Source organism: Sphaeramia orbicularis, chromosome 11, assembly GCF_902148855.1.
Source record: "Sphaeramia orbicularis chromosome 11, fSphaOr1.1, whole genome shotgun sequence".
NCBI lineage: Eukaryota > Metazoa > Chordata > Actinopteri > Kurtiformes > Apogonidae > Sphaeramia > Sphaeramia orbicularis.
The window spans coordinates 27095809-27118581 of record NC_043967.1 but is presented as its reverse complement, the minus strand read 5'-3'; the positions used below and the strand labels follow the sequence as shown (position 1 = coordinate 27118581).

The following is a 22773-nucleotide window of genomic DNA, read 5'->3' as shown; positions in this document are numbered from 1 at the left end:
TTTCGCATACTGTTGGAATTAGCCTTCTGAAAGTTACTTGTCTGTATTTGTTACCGTGACGCTACATTCTTTAGTATCTTAAAGGTAGTTCATTAAGAAAAACTGTTAGGAAACTCTTTGGGAATAAAACAAGTTAATTAAGCAACATGTACAAATAACAGAAGCTAAAAACCAGCCTGAGTTGAACAAAAATTAAATTAAAATTAAAATGAAGGAATCCAGATTTAGAATGAAGCACAAGTGCCGCACAATTATCAGATAATCTCTGTTCAGTACAAGTTTTCTCGTTTAAGTCAAGTGAAATAGTTTAAACAATATGGAGATTTTTGATCACATAAAATTCATAAATTCATTCTCTGTTGGGAACGAGTAGTTACAGTCAGGTCTGTAAGTATTTAGACAGCGACATAAACTTTGGAATTTTACTTCTGTACAACACCACCACATTCAAATTAAAGAGTCAAAACATGATTGAAGAGTGGACTTTTTCTTTTCCAGATATCTTTATTAATTTTTAAACTTAGAACATTAAGAAACACAAACAGACAAAGGAAAAGAACAAGAGAAAAAAATAAAATAAAATTAAATAAATAAAAAGCCTGCCAACCACCCATGCCCTGGCTTGATCATATAGACCAGGGGTGTCAAACTCATTTTAGTTCAGGGGCCACATTCAGCTAAATTTGATCTGTAGTGGGCCGAACCAGTAAAATAATAACATAATAATATATAAATAATGTCACCTCCAGACTTTTATCTAGAGTGAAAAAAGTAAATTTACATTATGACAAGGTTTACATCTACAAACTATTCTTTCAAAAGATGTGAATAAGAGGAACAAACTGAAAAAATAAGTGTAATTTTAACAATATTCTGCCTCAGTTTATCATTTACACATGTACATCATAACTTACAGATCACAGTGGCTCTACAAATACACAAAACATTTAGTAACAGACAGAATCTTGTTAAAATTGTACTTATTTCTCTTAAGACATTTCAGGTTATTCACATTTTTTGCAAAATTATACTTTGTTTTAGTGTAAATACATGAAAATATTTACATTTACAAAGAGAAACATTTGGAGTTGTCATTATTTCTATATTATTATGATAGTATTTTACTGGTCCTGCCCACTTGAGATTGAATTGGTCTGAATGTGGAACCTGAACTAAAAGGATTGTTAACATCTTGTAATTTGTACAATTACAATTTTTGATTGTAACATCTAGTGTAATTTTTGTATTTCACAAATTCATCCCAAGCGCCAGACTGGACCCTTTGGCGGGCCGGATTTGGACCCCGGGCCGCATGTTTGACACCTGTGATATAGACCCTCAGCTTTAAAAATAACATGTCATTAACAATTTAGAAATTACAGCCATTTTAAATAAAATACCAAAATCTGGAACCCACAGACATCACCAAACACTGAGTTTCCTCCAGGAGATGCTTCATCAGGCCTTTACACCTTCAGTTGGTGTGTTTGTGCATCTACCTTCAGTTTAGTCTTCAGTGATTGTTCCATTGGGTTGAGATCAGGTGACTGACTCGGCCACTGAAGAACATCCCATCTGCCAGTTACTTCTACAGTATGTTTTTGGGTCGTTACCCTGAACAGAGGACAGACGTGGTCCTTTCCTTCTCCAGACTTTTCTGTATCTTCGTTTCATCGGTCCAGACTTTCTTTTTCCGAAACATGTCAGGGTTTTTTTTAGATGTTTTCTGTCAGATTCTAATGCGTCTTTCCTGTTGTTGAAAGTTACCAGTGTTTCATAGCTTGTTATTGATCTTCTGTATTTGCATTCAGGAACGTGTCTCTTCATTCCAGACACTGATAATGATGTACCCACTTTCTCAAGAATGTAAAAGTTGTTTCTTCACCAATAAAACAATCATGCAGTCATCCACTCTAGTTATTCTCCGTGTTCATCCAGATCGTTTGGTGATGCGAAACAGAACAGTGAATTTGGTTTTTTTTTTAAGTATCTACCAAATTGTTGATTTAGTCACTCCTAAAGTTTTCCCTATATCTGTGATGGATGTTGTTTGTTTTTTCAGCTGAATCACAGACTCCTCTGTACCTCATACTGAAAATACCAGTGAACAGCTACTGGATGTAACTGAAATATTTGGAATCAACTCCAGATGTTTTATCTGCATCATTCATCATAGAATAACCAGGGAACAGGACACATGTGAGCACATATGGTTCAGGTAGTATTTTTGCTAAAACCTCTAGAACAGGGGTGTCAGGCTCATTTACTTCCGGGGCCACATTCAACCCAATTTAATCTGAAGAGGGCTGGACCAGTAAAATAATAGCGTGACAGCCAATAAATAATGATAACTCCAAATTGTTTTAGTACAAAAAATAACATTCATTCATGCCAATGTTTACATTTATAAACTATCCAAACAAATAGGATGTAAATAACCTGAAAAATGAAATTTGTTAAGAAATGTAACAAAAATTTTTCGATATTCTGCCTTGAATTTATCATTTATACATGTGCATTACAGATCCGATCTACAAAGGCACAAAACATTTAGTAACAGGCAGAATACTGTTAAATTTGCACTTAATTTACTTCAGACATTTCAGGTTATTCACATTTTATTGTTAAAGGATAGTTTCTTAATGTAAACATTTTCATTATTTAATGTTTTTTGCACTAAATCAAAGAGAAAAAATTGGTGTTGTCATTATTTATAGGTTATTATGATATTATTTTTGAGTTTGATGCCCTAATTTGCACTTTGCAAATTCATCCCACAGGCCGGATTGGAACCTTTGGCGGGCCAGTTTTGGCCCCTGGGCCGCATGTTTTACACCTGTACTATAGAATTAAAGCTTAAAGTCCAAACTTCAATCACATCTGGATTATTTCATTTCAGATCCACTGTGGTGGTGGACAGAGGTAAAATTCTAAAATATACTGACTGTGTGTGTACACGCATTAGCAAAATGATGCAAAAAAGGTCTAATTTCTAGTTTTTTAACTTCATGCATTGCTCAGTAGAACCATTTTATGTTAAACCTCCTTGAGTTTAAAGTCACTGAAACACATTTCTAACCAGTCTAAACATCTCTTGCAGTAAAATTTCATCGTGGTTCAAAGTAAAAGCTAAAGTTTATAGAAAAATGAAATCTTTCTTCCTTTAAACTTAAATTTAGAGCTCTGTGCAACACAATTTAAAGACAAACTGTGAATAGTAATGCTTGTTGGTGCAACACAAGTGTAATATCTACAGCTCCGAGCTTTAAAAACAACAACAAAACAAAGTGTATCCATGGCAGATTTATGACAAGTAGACGTAGTTTATCTAAGTACAGTACAGTGAGTGGGTTTGAGGAGTAAAACCCCCATGAGGTGAAGGGATGGAGGCAGAACTCCCCCTAGTGGACAAAAACCAGGGTTGACAACGACACAAAACTGAAACCATTTTATTTGTCAAATCTAAGCAATTACACGATGACAATTAGATTTACACTTCCATGGTGTAAATCTGCTTAGAGTGAACCTTGAGAATAAAAAACATCACAGTCAATAGGTACAAAAAAGTCTGTTAGTCCAGCTCAAACCATGTGAGATTTATATTGAAACCATGTGAGAAATGAGGCTGGAGTGGGTTAGTCACAGATTTAAAGGAAATCCGTAAATATGTTGAACAAAATCGGAAAATTTAACGGAAAGACCAAAACACACAATAAAAAAATTGAGTTCTATTTCCCTTACCCTTTATGTCTTCTTTTCATATTCTTATGTTTCTTCTCTTACGAAGCTGATTTTGTCAACAATATTCGACCTGAAATACATTTTTTTGGTTATTTTATATATAAATGTAGAGCAAATGGAAAGTTCAATGCATGCATGGGTCTAGTGTCCATTAGCCTGAGATAAACAGCATTACCTACCTACAATATGAAGCCAAAAAGGGCTTAAAACACCTACTTTTTTTTTACATAAAATTCTACCTCATACATAAGAAAATAATTTTAAAATAAATAATAGGTTCAGAATTGCATTTAAATGATTCTTAAACTTGTAGTCCAGACTAAAAATAAAGCAATGGAGTAGAGATGTGGATCCTTCACCTCCATCCATATTGTTTCAACTCTTAAAGGCACCAGGTGGAAGGAAAGCTGTACCATTTGGAAATGTTGTGACAGAGACAGAAAACAAAAATAGTGATAAGATTTTTAAAAGTCCGTGTTTTAGTCCTCTTTGTCCCGATTCTGTCCGTTGCAGCTGCTACGTCGGCCCCAGAAGAGCGACTGTGGATGTTTAAAGTAAGTGAAATTATCTACGAAGGATGGCTGCGACTCAATGAAACTACGGAGTTCGTCTGAAGGAAAGGGTAAAAAAAAAAACAGAAGAGCTGTCATTAGTTATAGTTCACACCGGGCTCTTTAAAAAGTCTTTTTTTTCTCCAACAGTACTGGAATACAACTGCGTTTTTAATGTTTTTATTAACTTGTTTCTATTTGTTGATTTGGCTTTTACTTAATATATGTTTTTCAGGATTAGATTATTTATTATGTATTTATTTTTACACTGGTTCTGGGTGACACTTCTTATTCCTCCATGTTTTTTAAAGGTGTTTGAATGACAATAAAGGAATCTAAATCTAAATATATAGAGCGATGTGGAGCATTGTAAATAATTTAGTTATTATCTTATAAATAGTGTGACAGTTGAATAATTATTACTGAGACTGTGTGAATTTATAAAGAACATCTGAAGCTTTTAATTGACCAATAGAGAGCATTTTAGCTATATCCAGTGATCTTACTTGTTATTATTTTGCATTTTGAAAATAAACTTTTAATATATAAATGTTGAGCGTTCTGTTAAAATGCTGAAAGAAACAGCAACATGTCACATATCCTGTATACAGCTGCAATTCGAGAATAGACCTCAATGAAGTTCACATTACTAAGTTTAGATGAAGTTTTCACACTTGAGAAAACACCTGGAATGGCAGCTCAAAATGGGAGTTGAGAACCAGTTTCCAAACTGGAGTCAGAACTTAAATTATACACCTACATGCTTTGTTTCTTTCTATCAATGCTGGCATGTTGTTCTGATCAGGGCATACATTCAACAGTTATTATGAATAGTTTTAGTCTCCATATTTAAGCATGTGTGTTAGGCAGAATTACACTGTAAAAATCAAAATCTTACCAAGTGTATTTTTCTCATTTCTAGTCAAAATATCTCATCACACCTAAAATAAGACATAATCACCTATAGAGTGACTTTTCAGTGAAATATAAGAACTTACTTTTAGACAATAGATCTTGAAAATCTTATTTCAAGAAATCTTACCAAGATAATTTACACTTGTTCCATTAGCAGATATTTTGCTTGAATTAAGGAAAAAAAATCTTGAATTAAGCAAATAAATCTGCCAACGGAACAAGTGAAAATTATCTTGGTAAGATTTCTTGAAATACGATTTTCAAGATCTATTGTCTAAAAATGAGTTCTTAAAACTCCCTGAAAAGTTGCTTTTTGTCTTATTTTAAGTGTCATGAGATATTTTGACTAGAAATGAGAAAAATACACTATGTGAGATTTTGATTTTTGCAGTGTAACCCTTCAGAACAACCACTGTGGTCAGAGTTTGATACAGGTGTAAAAAGTACTCCGACCGATTTGCGCAGTAGGACATCTTAGACAACATAAACTGGACCTTACCATACGTGATCTTCTCTTTTGAAGAGTCTTCAAATGATAAAAAGAATGCTGAAAGTTCAATTTCTTCCACTCCCAGCATTACTTCAAAGATGGTGGCAAGATCCTCTCCTAGGACTTCCCCGTTCTCCTCGTTCTCATACATCTACAGAGTGACACACTGTTTAACACAAGGCCTTTAACGTTCATGAAGTATGTTTACACACACACACCAAGGTTCTAATAGTTTTGGTTTTTACATCATAGTTTAGTTTTATTTAGTTTCGACTTTTTTTTTTTCTCTAATTCAGTTTTAATTTGTTTTTAGAGCAGGTTTGCTAGTTTTTTTTATTAGTTTTCGTTCTTTTCTAAATGCTTAGTTTTAGTTTAGTTTAAGTTTTGTTGTATCTTTTCTCTTCTTCTCCGTCGTATTCAAATAAATCCCAGACAGGACTTTGCTGCTTTCTCCCAACTTTAGTCTCCATGTTTCCAGGTAGAGTGGGGACCAGAAGACGACTGGAAACAACAAGTGACAGACCGTTAAATGTCATATGGTGCCAGCAGCTAAAATTTCTTGAGGGAAGTAAATCGATTTCATATCAATCCAACATTGACAAACACGAAAACAAAGGGAATTTTATCCATAATTTTTATCCATTTTAGTTAGTTTTGTAAGCACACAATACAGTTTCAGTTAGTTATTGTTTTTTTCTTTTAATTATAGTTTTTATTTATTTCAGTTAACAAAAATGTTCTTAAAATTATAGTTTTCGTCATTTCGCTACTTTGCGTTAACAATAATAACCTTGACACACACTAATATTCCATTATTATTCTGAACAAGATGCTAAACACCATATTCTGCTTGAATATTCCGAATCAGAGAATGGAGAGTGTTTGGATTCAGACATGTGGGATATGCTGATAATATTCTGCTTTTATGAGGATTTTTTGTACATGTATACAGTGCATTCAGAAAATAAACTTTACTTATGTTTTACTGCACATTGTGATACAGCTGCTGTTTGCAGTCGGCCGTCATAAAGACAAAGATCCTCTAAACTTGAGATGGATGCTCCAAAGATTGCGTCGAGTCTACACCTACTGTTAAACATTATGACAGAGAATATCACCAGGTTTATAGATGTGGGCAAATACTAAAAAGCCGAACCTTTATCCAGAACATGTTTAAAGGAACAAAAGAGGGAGGAGCTGAGTTCACACAGTGGAACATCTGCCACCAGTGGAAAACTTTGCATGTGAACAGGAGTATTATAGATATTTATTTTCATTCAATATCTTATTCAGAATATTGTCTTTTTCACAATTAAAACAAAATACTAGTGAGCAAGTGAACATGTTCATTGAACCAGATTTAAGGTAATACTTACCTTGAAGGCCAGTTTGAGGGTCTCCATTGACTTTGATGGTCGACATACGGTTGACAGAGCGATAACATAGCGTCTGATGTCAATCTTACCATCTCCATTCTAGTAAAAAGAAGTAATCTCAGTAAGCACAAGAGTCAAAGTACCCAATGCATCATAATTAGTCTCATGTAAAAGACTGAAATCAATTTCGTTTTCATGGCTGGATCTACTCCTGATCACAGGATATTTGTGGTTTGTGTATCTCCTTAAAACAGAGGTGTTTAGTTTTATTTTCCACATTTCATTCACTACATCTTCAGATATATAAAACCAGTGCTGTTGGGAGAACTTGACCTTTGAATTAGTATGTTTTAAAGCACTGATATTTTGCTTTTTTTTTTTTTTTTTAAATGGAATTATGCATTTTAAAACATTTCCCTGTGGTCTACATAAACTGTAAATGCTATACTTGGGTCTAAATTCTTCATTAATTCAACTCCACAGGTCCATCTTCAACCCTATTTCTGAGTAATGACACCAGAAAGGTCGTTTTGAGTGCTGGCCCTTTAAATGCAAATGCGCCACTTCAAGCCCCACCCCCTTCAGGTTGTTGGCTGTGCTGCTCTGTCCTGTTCAACCAACAACTGAACATTTTAGGTAATCGGCTCGAAGTTTGGACATATTTTCAGTATGGACTACAACCGCTGCTGCTGACAAACAGTTATGTCATACTCGGAGAAATGTTCGTCGGAAGTCTTGACCATATATGTGCAAATGTGGTGACGTAACTAGTTATAGACGTAACAAATTAAGCAGGAATTAAAACAGCTTGTAGAAATTCACTCCATTTTTGCCAAAATGAATATAAAGATAGCTTTGTAGCACATGGAGGGTTCAAATTCAAACTTTTTGAACTATTAGGGTCCAAATACACAAATAAATGTACCAAAGACTAATAAAAGTGAGTTTAGCAAAATATGAGCCCTTTAACATATCACAAAAGCTATGTATATTCTGTTTAAGAGGGAACCGATCAGTTTTGTGCATGAAAAACACAACAGACTTCAGAGAATGATTTACAGGGTGAGTCAGAAAAAACGCTCTTTTCATTTAAAGAAATTGTACCACTGAAATGGAAATGCTTATTTTTCTTTTGATTATACAGTCATATTGATGTGGTTATTGAGCATGTCTGGCGATTGAATCATTGATTTATGGCATAGCATAACAGAGGGATTGTCCATTGTTTATTGTGCACCGAAATATCTGCCAACACAGTTTATGCCACTGTGAATGAAATTGAAATTGTCAACCATTACAGCATGTTTACTCGCCATCAAAATGTTTTGTCTCAACGAAGTCGTCCGGCACGACCTTCAACCTGGCTACCATTCAGATTGATGCAAATCTGTGCTCATTGTCGCATCTCTAACACAGCTCTTCTCGCCATTCGTGTTCGTCATAGGGCTTGGATTTCAGCCGTGATGCGATTTTGGAGTTCCTGAAGAGTACCAGTTAGGCGATACTTGATCACATTTCTCCTCACTGATGAGGCAGCTGGGGCACGGACATCAGGGAAGCGGTCTTGAAACTGCCGGATGGTTTCTTGGACGCTACCAGTTTCGCAGAATTTTGTCACCATGAAAGCTCTCTGCACATCCGTAAACTGTGGTCTTGCCATGATGAAAACTCCCTGGGCACTGTCATGTAGGCCTATGTCCTGAGTGTGAAAGCAAAGCCCTGACTCCTGTAATTGTTGTCAGTTTCAAGTTTGTTCACTGTGGCATACATTGTGTTGGCAGGTATTTCAGTGCCCAATAAACAATGGACCTTCTCTCTCTTATGCAATGCAATAAATCTGTGACTACATCACCAGTCATGCTCAATAACCACATCAATATGACTGTATGGTCAAAAGGAAAATCAGTGTTTCCGTTTTAGCAGTACAATCTCTTTAAATGGAAAGAGCGTTTTTTCTGACTCACCCTGTATAATATTGAAACAGTGTCCACTTCAGCTAATTCTAAATCAGGCTCAGGCTAAAATAATATGTTAATATTGAAGTAAAATTAAAGTTTCTCTTCATGACAGATTTATCACAACTTTTTCCCTGTTTTATTGGTTGAAAAGAAAAAAAAATACACATATTGAACAAGTATGAGGTATCCTGTCTCTCTGCAGTTATTTTCAGGCTTAGATTCTGTATGTGTTTATATTTACCAGGTTGAAGAGACTGTGCACTTCTGTGAGTGTGTCTGTCACTGGTAAACTGAGGAACTGGGCCAGGTCCTCCACACTCAGACCCTCTCCCTGCAACTTTCTGGCTCTTTTTGCCACCTCCTCCAACGCAGACTGTTTACTGCCAGATTTGAGCCTGTTAATACACATCAGACCAGACATTTACACTGAGGAAATACAACAAACAAGTGCCTTTTGAACCAGATATCATGAAAAAAGCTTTTAATGTTTCAGAAAGGTGAAAATGCTGTTATATGAATTAAAAGTAAATGTGCACCAAATAAAGTAAATAAATTATGTTGTACAGGCAAGTGAATGGTGTTAAATTATTATACAAAAAGCAAAAATTATGCTTAGTCGAGAAACAGCAAGAAAACTACAGAGACAAATATTAGACAAAGGCTCTGATAAACCTTAGCAAAGTCTAACAAACTAATGGAAGGGTTTGAAACATTATATGCATGAGAAGTGTCAGATGTTTATCAGTTCAGAGGACAAAAATAAAGTGAGTATCAGGTTTAATGATAAAATGGTCAAAATTCTGTGACATATTTATACAGATCATGTTGTATGTTACTGTAAGATGTACTTTGTCTAATATGATACATCTTTATATTTACACTTTATTTACTTTATTTTCCAAAAGTAATCTCAGCACGATGGTTTAAGTACATGATTAGTCAAATAAATATAGAAAATTACCCGATTTTTACTGAAAAAACACAAAATACAGAGGATAATATTATGGTAAATGGTGATAAGTAAGTAAATAAGGAAGGTTACATAAAGATAAAAATTAATTTGGGAACTGACACAAAAGTAGCACTGGGTCTTTATGGGTCACCTGAAATTTCTAGTAATTGATAAAAAAAAAAAAGTTACAAATAAAAAATACTTTCTAGTGATTCAATATATATATGTCTCATTATAATTAAAACACCACACACTTTTCCTAATAACAATCAAATTAAAATAAAATGCAGGATATTATATCTGAGATGGAATATCTTGATTGACCTGATCATGTGACTGTGTGCGTTGCTACACTACACACAACCTGCCCGAACACAGTCGCAGTCAGAAAACCAGACCAAACAGAGAATGGAAAGATTTCTCCGCCTGCCTGGCACCGCTAAGACATCTCCAAGAGAAAAATGTCTCAGTTTTGAATGTCTGGGGGTCGCCAGAAATTTGTGATGTTAAAATGGGGTCATGAGCCAAAAAAGGTTGGGAACCACTGGGTTAAATAGTGAGAAAACCTGACGTAGACTTAACTGATTTCTACCCCGTTTACGTTCCCTGCCATCACCACTAGATGTCAGTATTGTTTACTATTCGCTGCCCTTTAACCTTGAACTAAATTAACCCAAACCAGTTAATCCAGTGTATGTGCACTTACCCCAGGCGGCTCACCAGGCGGTTGAACTTCAGCAGACTGTGGCAGTTGTAGGGCCTCAGTGGGCCCTTCGCCAGACTGATCTCATAGTCATCGAAGGACAGGTCTGTGAGTGGCACGTCCAACGCCCTGTCAGGATGAAGGAAGAGGGGGTCTTATTTAGATCCACAACAAACAAACAAACAAACAAACAAACAGATGCTGATCAACAGACACACACACTTACTTTGCCATGACTTTTCTGACGTTATTGGCAAACAGAGCTGGGTTTTCCTTCTCCTCGTCTGATGGAGTGTAAATCGGCAGGTACTAGAACGAAAGGATGTCAAATTAATTCTGTTGTTCAGTCAAGATAGTGCAGTTTTAGGGCCACATTTACTAAAATGAAGCAAATTATTGAGGGCACAATCTAGAAAAATAGAACCAATGCCCTGCGGCTCACCAACATGCTCTATCAAGAATCAGTAACAACTTGAAATTGCAAGGTTGTCAGGTTCTGCTGCTATGTTAGAGTTCTATGGTTTGGATGCAGGAGATCAACCTTCCAATAAAAGTGGGTGGTACTTTCACTGGAGAACTCAACTAATTAAATAAAAGTCCATATATGACTTCCTATCAGTGCTCAATAGTAACTATATTGATATCTGTAACCATTTCCATGTTATAAGACATCAAAATATGACCCGTTATAAGTAAAAGGCAAATGTTTAATATTTCAAAAATCTGTCAAATTTTGTAAATATATTTTTTTCAAAACTGTAAATAAACTTTGTAGACATTGTTCCAAGGAAGCTACATATAAATTTGAATTGAATCTGAACACAAGTTTCAGAGAAGATTGTTGAAATGTAGACATTGGTGACCTTGAGTTTGACCCTTCAAGGTCACTTGAGGTCAAAGGACATGGACCCAAATGAAAGTACATATATGACTTCCTATCAGTGCTCAATAGTAACTATACTGATATTTCTAACCATTTCCATGTAGGAAGCCACTAAACTATGGCCCACACTGCAAAAATCTAAATCTTACCAAGTGTGTTTTTTTCATTTCTAGTCAAAAGATCTCATCTCACTTAAAATAAGACATAATCACCTAAACAATAACTTGTAAGTAAGATATAAGAACTTATTTTTAGACAATAGATCTTGATTTTCACTAGTTCCATTGGCAGATTTTTTTTTGCTTGAATTAAGGAAAAAAATCTTGAATTAAGCAAAAAAAATAGATCTAGAAAATCTTATTTCAAAAATCTTACCAAGATAATTTTCACTTGTTCCATTGGCAGATTTTTTTTTTTTTTTGCTTGAATTAAGTAGAAAAATCTTGGAATTCAGCAAAAAAAAAAAAAAAAAAAAATCTGCCAATGGAACGAGTGAAAATTATCTTGGTAACATTTCTTGAAATAAGATTTTCAAGATCTACTGTCTAAAAATAAGTTCTTATATCTCACTGAAAAGTTACTCTTTAGGTGATTATGTCTTATTTTAAGTGTGATGAGATATTTGGACTAGAAATGACAAAAATACACTTGGTAAGATTTAGATTTTTGCAGTGCATTATAAGTAAACAGAAAAAGGCAAGGCCGGTGAGCTCTAAATGATGAGCACAGATGCAGGTAGTTCATTTCGATAATGACCTGTGCTGCTCTGTTGAGACCAGTGTAAATGAGCACAGTGTGAGATTATGCAGATACACCTGATGAAGGAATCTACAGCTGAGGAGGTAGCAGAAGGAGAGGGTTCCAGTGGTAAAACTGGGGTAATTAATAAGCAAATGTTATGGTAAGTCAATCACAATGCCCAGTGTGTTCATAAAAGCAGATCTAGATCACTACTGTTAGGTAAATTATAGGCTACAGGAGGAAAAAGGCACAATCCACTGCAGATGTAAAAGAAAACAGCACTGTGCACGACGAAAGGGAGATGTGACATTTGTACACTTGGGTCATAGCACAGAATTCCCAACGGTCTGAAGTCAAACCTGAGTGGTGCATACATTTATTCTACATGGTGGATGGGCTGTTGTTTCTAATATCAGTAATATCAGTAGTAGTACAGAGGAAACACTGCACCCTGTATCTGTTATACAACCACAAAATATACTAAGAATGTCACTGAGCTGAAGATTTATTATATGTTACTTAGGTTTTTTGACTTTATAAGACGTTTACATGACACTTCTGACTGAGCCTCTTGATGAATTGGTAAAGTTAGTTAAATAATCTAAAAACCAGGGACAACACAGGTGAGAATATGGACTGTTTTATGGTCGATCTGCTATGATGACACCTTCCCCTATAATTCTAAATAAATTAAGATGTGTAAGGTCAATTCTCTATCATCTGCTTCCTGTTCTCTTGTCCCTTCACTGGCTTCCTGTCCCTTACAGGATCCAGTTTCAGATTTTATTATATGCTTTTAAGTGCCTGAACAGTTTGCCCCCCCCTAACCTTTCAGAGCTTTTAACTGTCACATTCCATCCAGAGAAACATGATCCTCAAGTTGCCTGAATGTAGATGTACCAAAACCCTGTCTAAAAACTAAAGCCAACAGTGCCTTTTCTGTGTCAGGAACACTCTGGCCCAACAAATCACATGTGCACACTCTTTTAAAGATGCACCTATTTGCGCTGGCTTTAATACAAGTGTGGGACTTTTATTTGTTTTATCTTCTGGTTGTGTTTTAGATGCTGTTTATCCTATTACTGTGTATCCGTTTGTATCAGTTTTACTATATCTTCAGGGTTCCCACTCTTTCCCTGAAATTATTTTCCAGGACATTTTCAGCCGCTACAGAGACAAGTTATCACGTCATACATTAATCCACTCCCCTGTCCCCCTCATTCTTTGGAAGTGTTCTTTTCTACAGTTGTAACTTAAATTTACCCAATTTGTTTCTATGTTTATTACTCAGACAGTTGCTGTGCAGTCTATGGCTATAATTTATCTGTGAAAAATAATTATGACAAATCACAATCACAGTCGAAACTGTCAAGCAGGTAACACCTAAAAACTATACCTTGTCTGAACAAAAGAAAAGTATAATTACATTAACGGCAGACAAAATGAACATCATTAGCCTAATGACAAATGTATCACAGAATAATGCAAACACACCTACAGATTACAGCGTAGCACTTCATTAGCCTGACAAACTGGAGTTACAATGTTCAACTGGGTAATTCCCAACTCAACTTTCTCTTCTCTCTTACTTTCTCTCCTACACTTCCTCAAAAAATATTTGTATAGTTTAAAAAAATCACTGAAAAACAGTTTCCTTTGTTTCATCTCCGTTTAGGCACACAAGGTCACAAGGCAGGGGGAGGATAAATAATTTTTCCAGGATAACTTTTCCAGGACATTTGACCTATTTTCTCCAGATGTTTTCAATGAATGGAAAATTGGTCAATTATTTTCCAGATTTTCCAGGGCGTGTGGGAACCCTGATCTTGTATTTATTCTTATTTTACTAATTTTATCATATCTTGTATTTGTGCCTACAACTTTGTACAGCACTTTGGGCACTTTGTGTCATTTTAAATGTGCTATATAAATAAACTTGACCTCAGTTCTCAGCAGGGTCTTGTCTATGTGTAACTGTCATGGACATACCAAGCTCAAATGCACTAAATAATGGCACAATCAGAAGTAAATCGACAGATGCAAACCTTAGTAAATCATGGTTGTGCAACTCGCACTTTTTTTTCTTTTTTATTGGTTTATTTAATAGGGACCATGCATATTTCTGAACATTGTTGTATAAAAAATACACCCATGTATGCCATTGATATGCCATATGACATTGTCTTGTTTATATCTATTGTGCCTATTGTCTGGTATTTGGTCTTTGGTTTATATTTTTGGTGTCTCATAAGCCCATGTAAGGGCTAGGCATATTCTTATGCAGGACACGAAAATAAAAATTCATTCATTCATTCATGTGGCAGAATTAATAAAAATAACTACTTTTCATCTGCAGTCTCTAGGCAGGTGACAGAACAAGACATAAAACAGCCGATATTGACACAGCACTCATTCACTGTAAATTAAAAAATAAAAAATACACATAATGATGACATAGACATCATTAAAACAAACAAATAAACAAAAAACAAATAGACATAGGATGATCACAGGGGCATTAGCCTATTCATTCACCTCTATACTTATATCCAGTTTAACAGAGAAAGTGTATGGGTGATGACATGTATGTGCAACTCCTCCCCAAAGTTCCACAGATGCAGTTAAGTCAGACACAGAGTTAACTGTGTCCACGCCTTTTCCAGAGCTAATTTTGCCCTGAACCCCTTTTGTTCATTTCAGCCATAGAGTTTAACACACAATGCAGGTTTGTGCTGGTTTAAAGTATTAGTAAATCTGGCCCTTAGTTTCTACTTCTCTTCGGAATTACTTACTTCTATCTCCATGGGATTATGAACCTGACACAATGTGAGCCATAGAACGGTGAACCTGGAACACACAAGTATTTACATTACATATGGCAGGGTTTCCAAAACATGACAAACCATCATAACCACAATTCACAACAGACACAAGAGATAATGAGAAGAGCAAATGTGACATGTTTGCTGCTATTTCTACATCATATCCTCCTGAGAGCCAGGAAAGGAAATGTTTTCACTTTTTTTACTTTAAATATTTGTCATGATGAAACTGTTCTTTCAGGTACATTTTTAAAATTTTTTTATGGAATGTCCTTTGCAGTAGACAGCATTTTTATAAGTAAAGCTGTGAAACTCTTGTCCCCTACAGAGGACCAAAATACATTGCTGGGTCTCAGGAGGACTTTTGTAAAACAGAAGGTATGGAGATTTACATACAAAGCATCAGAAAAATAGGAATCTTCACTATTACTATGAAAATATGCATTTCAGTGAGTTTTTTTTTTAACGCTTGAAATGCAAATTTGTTTGGCTAAAAGAACCAACTGTTGGTCACAACCTAGTCTGTGGGTACGGATGATATATGGTATGTGAACATGCAGAGAAATAAAAAAAAATAACGTGATGAATGGAGGCACTACTGAGCAGATGGAGGGTCAGACTACAGCGTCTCACTGGGCTCCATTTAAATGAACGGGTCACTGCAGTTTAACTACATAATGAGCAGAAGATGAGAGGGTGGAGGTGGGTGGTAATGTGGGCATGGAGATATAAGATGAAGACGGAAAATACTCACGCTCCAGGACCATTCCACGTCCATGTAATAGAATCCTGTGGACAGGAAGGCGGAGGAAAAAATTAATAAGTAAATAAATAAAAAGAAAAGAAAAACACACATTATTAATGCACACTGCATCTGTGAATAATTAAATGACATAAGGCTATAACAAGAAACTGGCTTGCTACAGACCCACCTAGATACAAACAATGTTTAGATATAGTAGAGGAAATATGGGTGAAGGAAAAAATGACTTACACCTTAAGATTAAAAAAAGATGAGTTTGATAAAAAAAAAAATGGGACAAATGGATTAGATTTAAAAACAAAGACATCAGTGCTGAAATGGTAATGTGATTCCCTTATTTTCCTTTTATTGTATTATTTATGGATATCTTTTGTTGAATACTGTAACTCTCAACTGGCCTTGCTGTACTGTTTGTTGTATTTTATGTTTATAAACATGTGAAAAAGAAATGTTTAAAAAAAAATGACATAGGGCTGGAAAATACAGCAAACAAATTCAGTCTTTTGTTTTTTCCCTCAATGTTATGGATGATTTACATTTTTAATCAACTATTTTCTGGCCATAGAGTGAAAACAAAACCCCAAAATACATTTCTTTACCAAAACTATATCCCACATATGGCTAGAGAAAGATATTCATAGTTAATATATTACAAAAAGAAAACAGTTTGAGTTTATATTTAGCTGGAAATAAACCAGAAGAATGGTCTGATTCATTGACAAGTATTTCCACATAACAAGTCACAGCATTAATTCATCTCTAAAATATTACCTTCAAAATAACAGCGAACATTTGTAACATAAAAGATGAATTTCAACATTATAATGTGATAATGACCATATTTCATTTTTTGTTATTCTTGTGTCTTGGATCCTGATTTTAACATGAACAGCCTCTAATTCTAACAGTATAACTGTTTTTATAGCTTATTGTATTAATCAAAACATCATTGGTTTGACATTTGGATTTTATGAAGTCTAGACAATGTTTTTTATCCCAGACGCAGATTTTTTAAGACAGTTTGGTTAATTTTCAGAATATTTGCCTTCTTTCCATAAAGTCTGATTTTGCTGTGTGGGACAGAGATCTTACAATAGCTTTCAAATCAAATCATACTTATTTCACTGGATTCTTTTGTTTTTATATTGTCTTTACAATTTCAGCATCCTTTTCATTCACCCTACAAAGTAACACAGAGCTAATATTACCCTCAGCCACATAAACTACACTGGTGTTTTTGTCATCTTTTGACAGGTGACCTCGACTAAGCGATCCCTCTCTGCAACGATCTGGGTACGGTGGCATCTCAGCATGTGGATAGAGATGCAGATTGGAGTCAATGAACTCTCCAAACTGACAGAAGAGTTCCAAAAAGAACAGGCCTTGAGGATCCAGATGGAAGAACAAAAACTGGAGGCTGCAGAGATCGCAGAGGAGCTTCAGACGACCTCAAAGGAGCAGCGCACTGAGATCCAAGTGCAACTGCTTTGTGAAGTATTGTTGGAGCTGCAGCAAATGCTCTTAAAGGATGAGGAAGAAGGAGAAAACCTCCAGAGCATCCTGATCCAGGCTGTGTGATGGCTGTTTTTGTTATCTAATTAGAAACTGTACATTTTTGCACAATGCTTTACATGAAGTTCCTGTATAATAACAATAGATCCAGGCTGAAAAATGCAAAACTACTACTGACATGTCAGGGTTATATTAGATTAAACTAAATATTGAGAGCATATTTATTGTATTGTGTGTATCTTTGTATGATGTCACTTAAATTGTCATCTGATTTTACTTAATGTTATTAATTGAGACATTTATAGTTTTGTTCTCTTATCTTTTCCTTGTTTTTTTTTTAACCCATTTCCATATTTTTTTTTTTTTTATTTTACTTATTTGCACTTGCTCTGTCTTATTATTGGCTTATTTGTCACGTGAACTCAAACCTGTATGAAACATGCTACATAGTATACAGTAAATTATATATAACCTCTAGAGTCCCATTAATGCATTTTTGTACTCTATAGGGGATAAGAGTCTCACAGCTTCACTTAAAAAAAACAACAAAAACATACATACCTACATAAATATGCTGTCCACTGCAAGACATTCAATTAAAAAACTGTATCTGAAAAAACTGTTGCATCCTGCCACAACGTTTACTTTCCTGGATCCCAGTAGGATAAAATATATAAAGTTTTGCAAATAAAGTTAAATTCAGTGACATACATGTTTATGTTGGTTCAAATGCTGCATAATTTGTTGATGGTTTTCCTGTTAATTTTCCAATGTGTAAGTCCTATTTTGGGCAGTGTGAACACCAAACAAAGATGAACTTAAACACAAAAACAAGTGATCTTTGTGTTGTCTTTCTTACCGCCTACAGTTTATGGGAGTAATGTTCAGACAACATCTGAGCAGTTTAAACACTTTTCTTCATGTGTTTCAGTCGTGTACAATCACTGGTATTCTTAATTGAGCAACAAACATCATTTTATGTATTTTTTATGCCTGGGTGTAGTTGTTGACCTTTTCAGCTGTAAATGTAAACAGTCACTCACAGTTAGAAATAAATGGCAGTGTAAGAGTTAAGGTGTTTAGTCCACTTTTTTTGTGTTTCCGTATTTTCCTCCCTTTACTGCCTAATGCTGCCACGTTGTCACTGAAATCAGCGGTGACTTAACACTGCGCAAAGGGAAACAGTGACAGAGGTTTTCTAGGGAAACAGACGAGAAAAAGTAGGTAATGGGAGCTGCATAATTCATTAGAGAGCAAGAAGAGGTGCCGAGTGGGAGACATGACACCTATATAAGTGTATGTGTGTGAGCAGAGAGAGGGGAGGGGATGAAATATCATCCTACGAGAACATGAAGTCATTCAACGCAAGAGGAACACATACTAACGTGAGGGAAAGAAACCATTACATCATAGTGGTGTACATATGTGTGTGTGCGCAGGGATGTTCAAGGAAAGGACAGAATGACAGTAACAGGGAGAAAACGAAGGATTTACCAGTTTGTTTGGGTAACGTAGTAGCACTGGTTGTACCGGAAGCCCTGGGATGAAAGCACCTACGAAGGAAAAGAAGTATTGTAAACATTATTTAAAGTCATTATGTACAGTTATCCATTATATCGCTGGTTCTGTGAACATCTGAGCCCAGCTGCAACATGTCAAGTCGTGTGCTGATTTAAATGCATGACAACCTCAGAAATACCTCCGGCTGTGTTGAGACTCTATAATGTCCTGCTGACGACAGACGGCCTGACAGAAACTGCACACACAGTTTATTACAAGACAAAGGCCTGTTCATTCTACTGTGAGACCTCTGGAGACACTGGAACAACATCAGACACATATCACAATAAGAATTCAATTTATGTCAGTTTTATAAGGCCAAAAGTCCCATTTCTCAGGCAAACAAAAATAATGTTATATTGAATATTTCTGACACTGAAACATTTAAAAAACAGTTTTTTGGGTGTGTGTTCTCTAGAAATTGTCATTGCACAACAGCAAACCGCAAGATAACAATCCAACTATTCAATCTGATACGCAGTGTTTTCTTATTTATCATCTGTGTTGTCATTTGTAATCTGATGTCCAATAAAATATAAACTAATTTATGAATGCAGCACTTCTCTTTTTCCACTGTGACAGATCTGGAGTGGCTTATGGGCTGGTGTCAGTACTGATTCAAAATTGCTTCCAGATCATCTAAGAACCAGTTTATTTTTTCACCAGATACCTCTTCTGAGCCACTGCATAGTTTACAAATTGCAAGTATGAGTGACATGATAGATAAACAATGTCCCGCCTCAGAAGAAGAAGAAAGAAGAAATGCTTTTATCAGTCGCTCATTGGGGACTGTTATTATGTACACACACAGACGCCCAAATACACACACATGCACAAATACGACCAATACACATGCACTTAATGTGTAGAGTGGTGTCAGACCGGTTTGGGGTTTGGTGCCTTGCTCAAGGGCACCTCGGCAGTATCCTAGCGGTGAATTGGTTGGAAGTGAATGATTTTTTTTATATAGATGGAGTTATGGAAATGCATTTTATACTGCTCTTTGTATGTTTTATTTTTGTATTAATGTCTGTTTTTTTAATGATAATATCAGCCTGCCCAGGGACTACAGGTGGAAATTAGCATTAGTGCTAAAACCTGGTACAATACATTTCTCCCGTTTAAGGCTAATGTATATCATGCTTGTCCCTGTCTAGATAAATTAAATACAAAAAAAACTTGGCACCTCTCTAGGTACTGGTCCACATGCACTAACTTGTTTGAGATGGGAACCCTCCAACTGGGCCACTGCCATCCCCCAACAGGTTTAGTAGAAGGTCGGCATGAAAACTTCTGTTGATGTTAAGATAGGCTACGTTCAGACTGCAGGCAAATGTGGCCCAAATCAGATTTTTTTGCCCATATGTGACCTGTATCCGATCTGTTAAAGACCGTTTGAACAGCACAAATCTGATTTTTTCAAATCCAATCCAGGCCACTTTCATATGTGGTCCTAAATCTGATACATACGTGGTATTTTGCAATACGACTTCAGTCTGAACGGCCAAGTTGCATTATTCTGACCTTTACTTCATTGAAATGCGACAAACGTCACTATTCTGCGACCCAGGAGGAGGAGCAGCAAGAAAAACATATCTACTTCTGTAAATACAGTGCGTGCCTGCGTGGTCGCGTATTAAGTCAGGACCATTTTTGTGCACACGGGTCACTTCAGGGTCACATTCAGCTCATACTCAAAACTGACAGAAGTCGCATTTAATGTGTAATATGAACAAGCAACCAAAAAAATCGGATTTCATCAAAAAATCCAAATTGTGCTTTAAGACCTGCTGTCTGAACGTAGTCATAAAATCTGTTTTCGGTTTCAGGTAAATGTGGCTTTAACTCTTATCAGTCTGTGAAGTTTAATCCTTCATTCATATTGAGGAACCAAGTTACCAAGCAGTAATTTGACATTTTTCACCTCAAAATTTTATCTCCCCATATTTTGCTATACATAATGTTAAAGTGCTTATAAATACCTACTCAAATATATATAATAGATGCATATAAGTTACTCTGCTTACATGACAGAGACTGATGAACACGAAATGTGTCCATGTGTTACAGCTTGATCGGACCCTCGTGTATATCATGTATATTCTTAATATTCTTTTCTAGGAGAGTGCACCAGCATGGCTTTGTTTGAATCAATCTCTTTTGTAGATTCTTGCCATTATAGTAATGTGAAACATATACAAATATTTACTGGAAAAGAAAACAGTCCTTCAAACATTACAATAAGTCTAAAAATTAAAGCAGAACTTTTCATTAATAATACTTTGACAGGGCAGTAGCCTTCAAAACTATGAACAAATCAAATGATGCTCTGACCATTTCAGTCTCCACAACCTTTAGGAAAACCGATATCATCTGAGATTATTTATACTCTCGTCTTTATTTAGACCTGTGGCCCATTTAATACCAGGTCTTGATACCCATCCCTAGTGGCTTTATCTGAAGTTGTAGATCATGGGATTATCGTGATTCCTAAGTGTTCTAGAAGCAGATACACTTCCTGAAAGTCAGGTCTGTGAATGCTGCAACAGAAAGAACTGGTTCAGCTTCAGGCATCGACTCCAAACCCTCCTCAAAACTGCAACATCATATGTGGGTTACCAATATTAATCACATATATTAATGTAACTGCACATCAGACTGAGAATACACAAAGAACAAAGCAGATCACAGTGTGCACTCTGAATAATAATGTGGTGACGACATTAGGACAAGGAGAAAAAGGTGAATATGAAAGTCACCACCGTATTAAAAGTCCTTTGGAAATAAGGAAAGGACACACACACACACACACACACACACACACACACATACATACAGACAGACACATATAAAGTAGCTGTGTTGTGTATAGAGTCAGTGAAGAGACATAACCAGAAGAGACTCATCCAGAGAGGAGCAAACACACACACGCATGGTCAAAGCACGCCAGACTATGGCCAACACGGCTTACTGGGAATGACAGAATTACAGACTGGAAGAAAAGGGATTAGACAAAGCAGGAAGGGGACAATGGCTGACAGCATAAGTTTGTTAATGCAGGCTTTTCTCCCACACTCATACAATAGGGCCATGTCTGAAACAACAGAAAACAAGCCAAAAAACATAGGTGTAGCGCTTCTTGAGTTCTGTCCTAGAGCTGATTTAACAGAATATTTACCCCAGGATGCACACAGAGCCAAGATGAAAACACGTGTTAGCCTAATAATCCTCTATAACTAGCTGAGACACGCTAAACAAAATAAATGTTCAAGGTACACAGTGTCTCTATTAACACACGGACAGCCCCTTATTGAAAATGACCAAAAAAACACAATCAGATGGCACTGCTAAAATCAAGAGAAGCAGTAATAAACATGAGTTTGTCACATCACAGACAGATATGAGGGCGGATATTTGGGGTGTGTGCTTAACTGCAGCTGCCGTGAGCACAACCGATCACAGGAAATAATCAGTTCCGTGTATGAAATAGCATTACGGTCTGAAAAACCGCATTAGATCACAGTCAGTAAGGTGCCAGTTATGCAGGACTACAGCACTGAAGCTAAACAATAGACTACTGTGGATGGACATAGTTAAATTCAGTCAGATAAAAGAGTAGTTTAATCTTGCAGAGTATGTCAGTGGTCCGTTTGGATACATAAATGGGTGCTTCTATGAAACTGGTCCCTAAAAACAGGACATGGGGGCTAAAAATTCAAACCAGATGTAGGCTAATGTTATGAAGCAAGTTTGGGAGCACTTTGGGTCTATTTTAAAAATAAATATTTACTGAGATAAAAGAGAAA

The 22773-nt window shown here is 35.9% G+C and overlaps 1 protein-coding gene and 1 long non-coding RNA gene across 2 annotated transcripts in view; both read right to left on the bottom strand.

The window, feature by feature from the left end:
• LOC115428416 (uncharacterized) overlaps positions 1–22773 on the bottom strand; it is a 590809-nt gene that overhangs the window by 253941 nt on the left and 314095 nt on the right. The gene's annotated exons all lie outside the window — the stretch shown is intronic.
• lpcat1 (lysophosphatidylcholine acyltransferase 1) overlaps positions 3434–22773 on the bottom strand; it is a 39600-nt gene continuing 20260 nt past the window's right edge. Inside the window, exons 6-14 of the mRNA XM_030147443.1 lie at positions 18902–18960; positions 15887–15921; positions 15103–15157; positions 10913–10995; positions 10690–10815; positions 9273–9426; positions 7074–7172; positions 5707–5848; positions 3434–4351 (exon numbers count right to left, since the gene is read on the bottom strand). Of these exons, the coding sequence (XP_030003303.1) occupies positions 4221–4351; positions 5707–5848; positions 7074–7172; positions 9273–9426; positions 10690–10815; positions 10913–10995; positions 15103–15157; positions 15887–15921; positions 18902–18960 (884 nt within the window). The 3' untranslated portion in view covers positions 3434–4220. The remainder of the gene's footprint in view (positions 4352–5706; positions 5849–7073; positions 7173–9272; positions 9427–10689; positions 10816–10912; positions 10996–15102; positions 15158–15886; positions 15922–18901; positions 18961–22773) is intronic.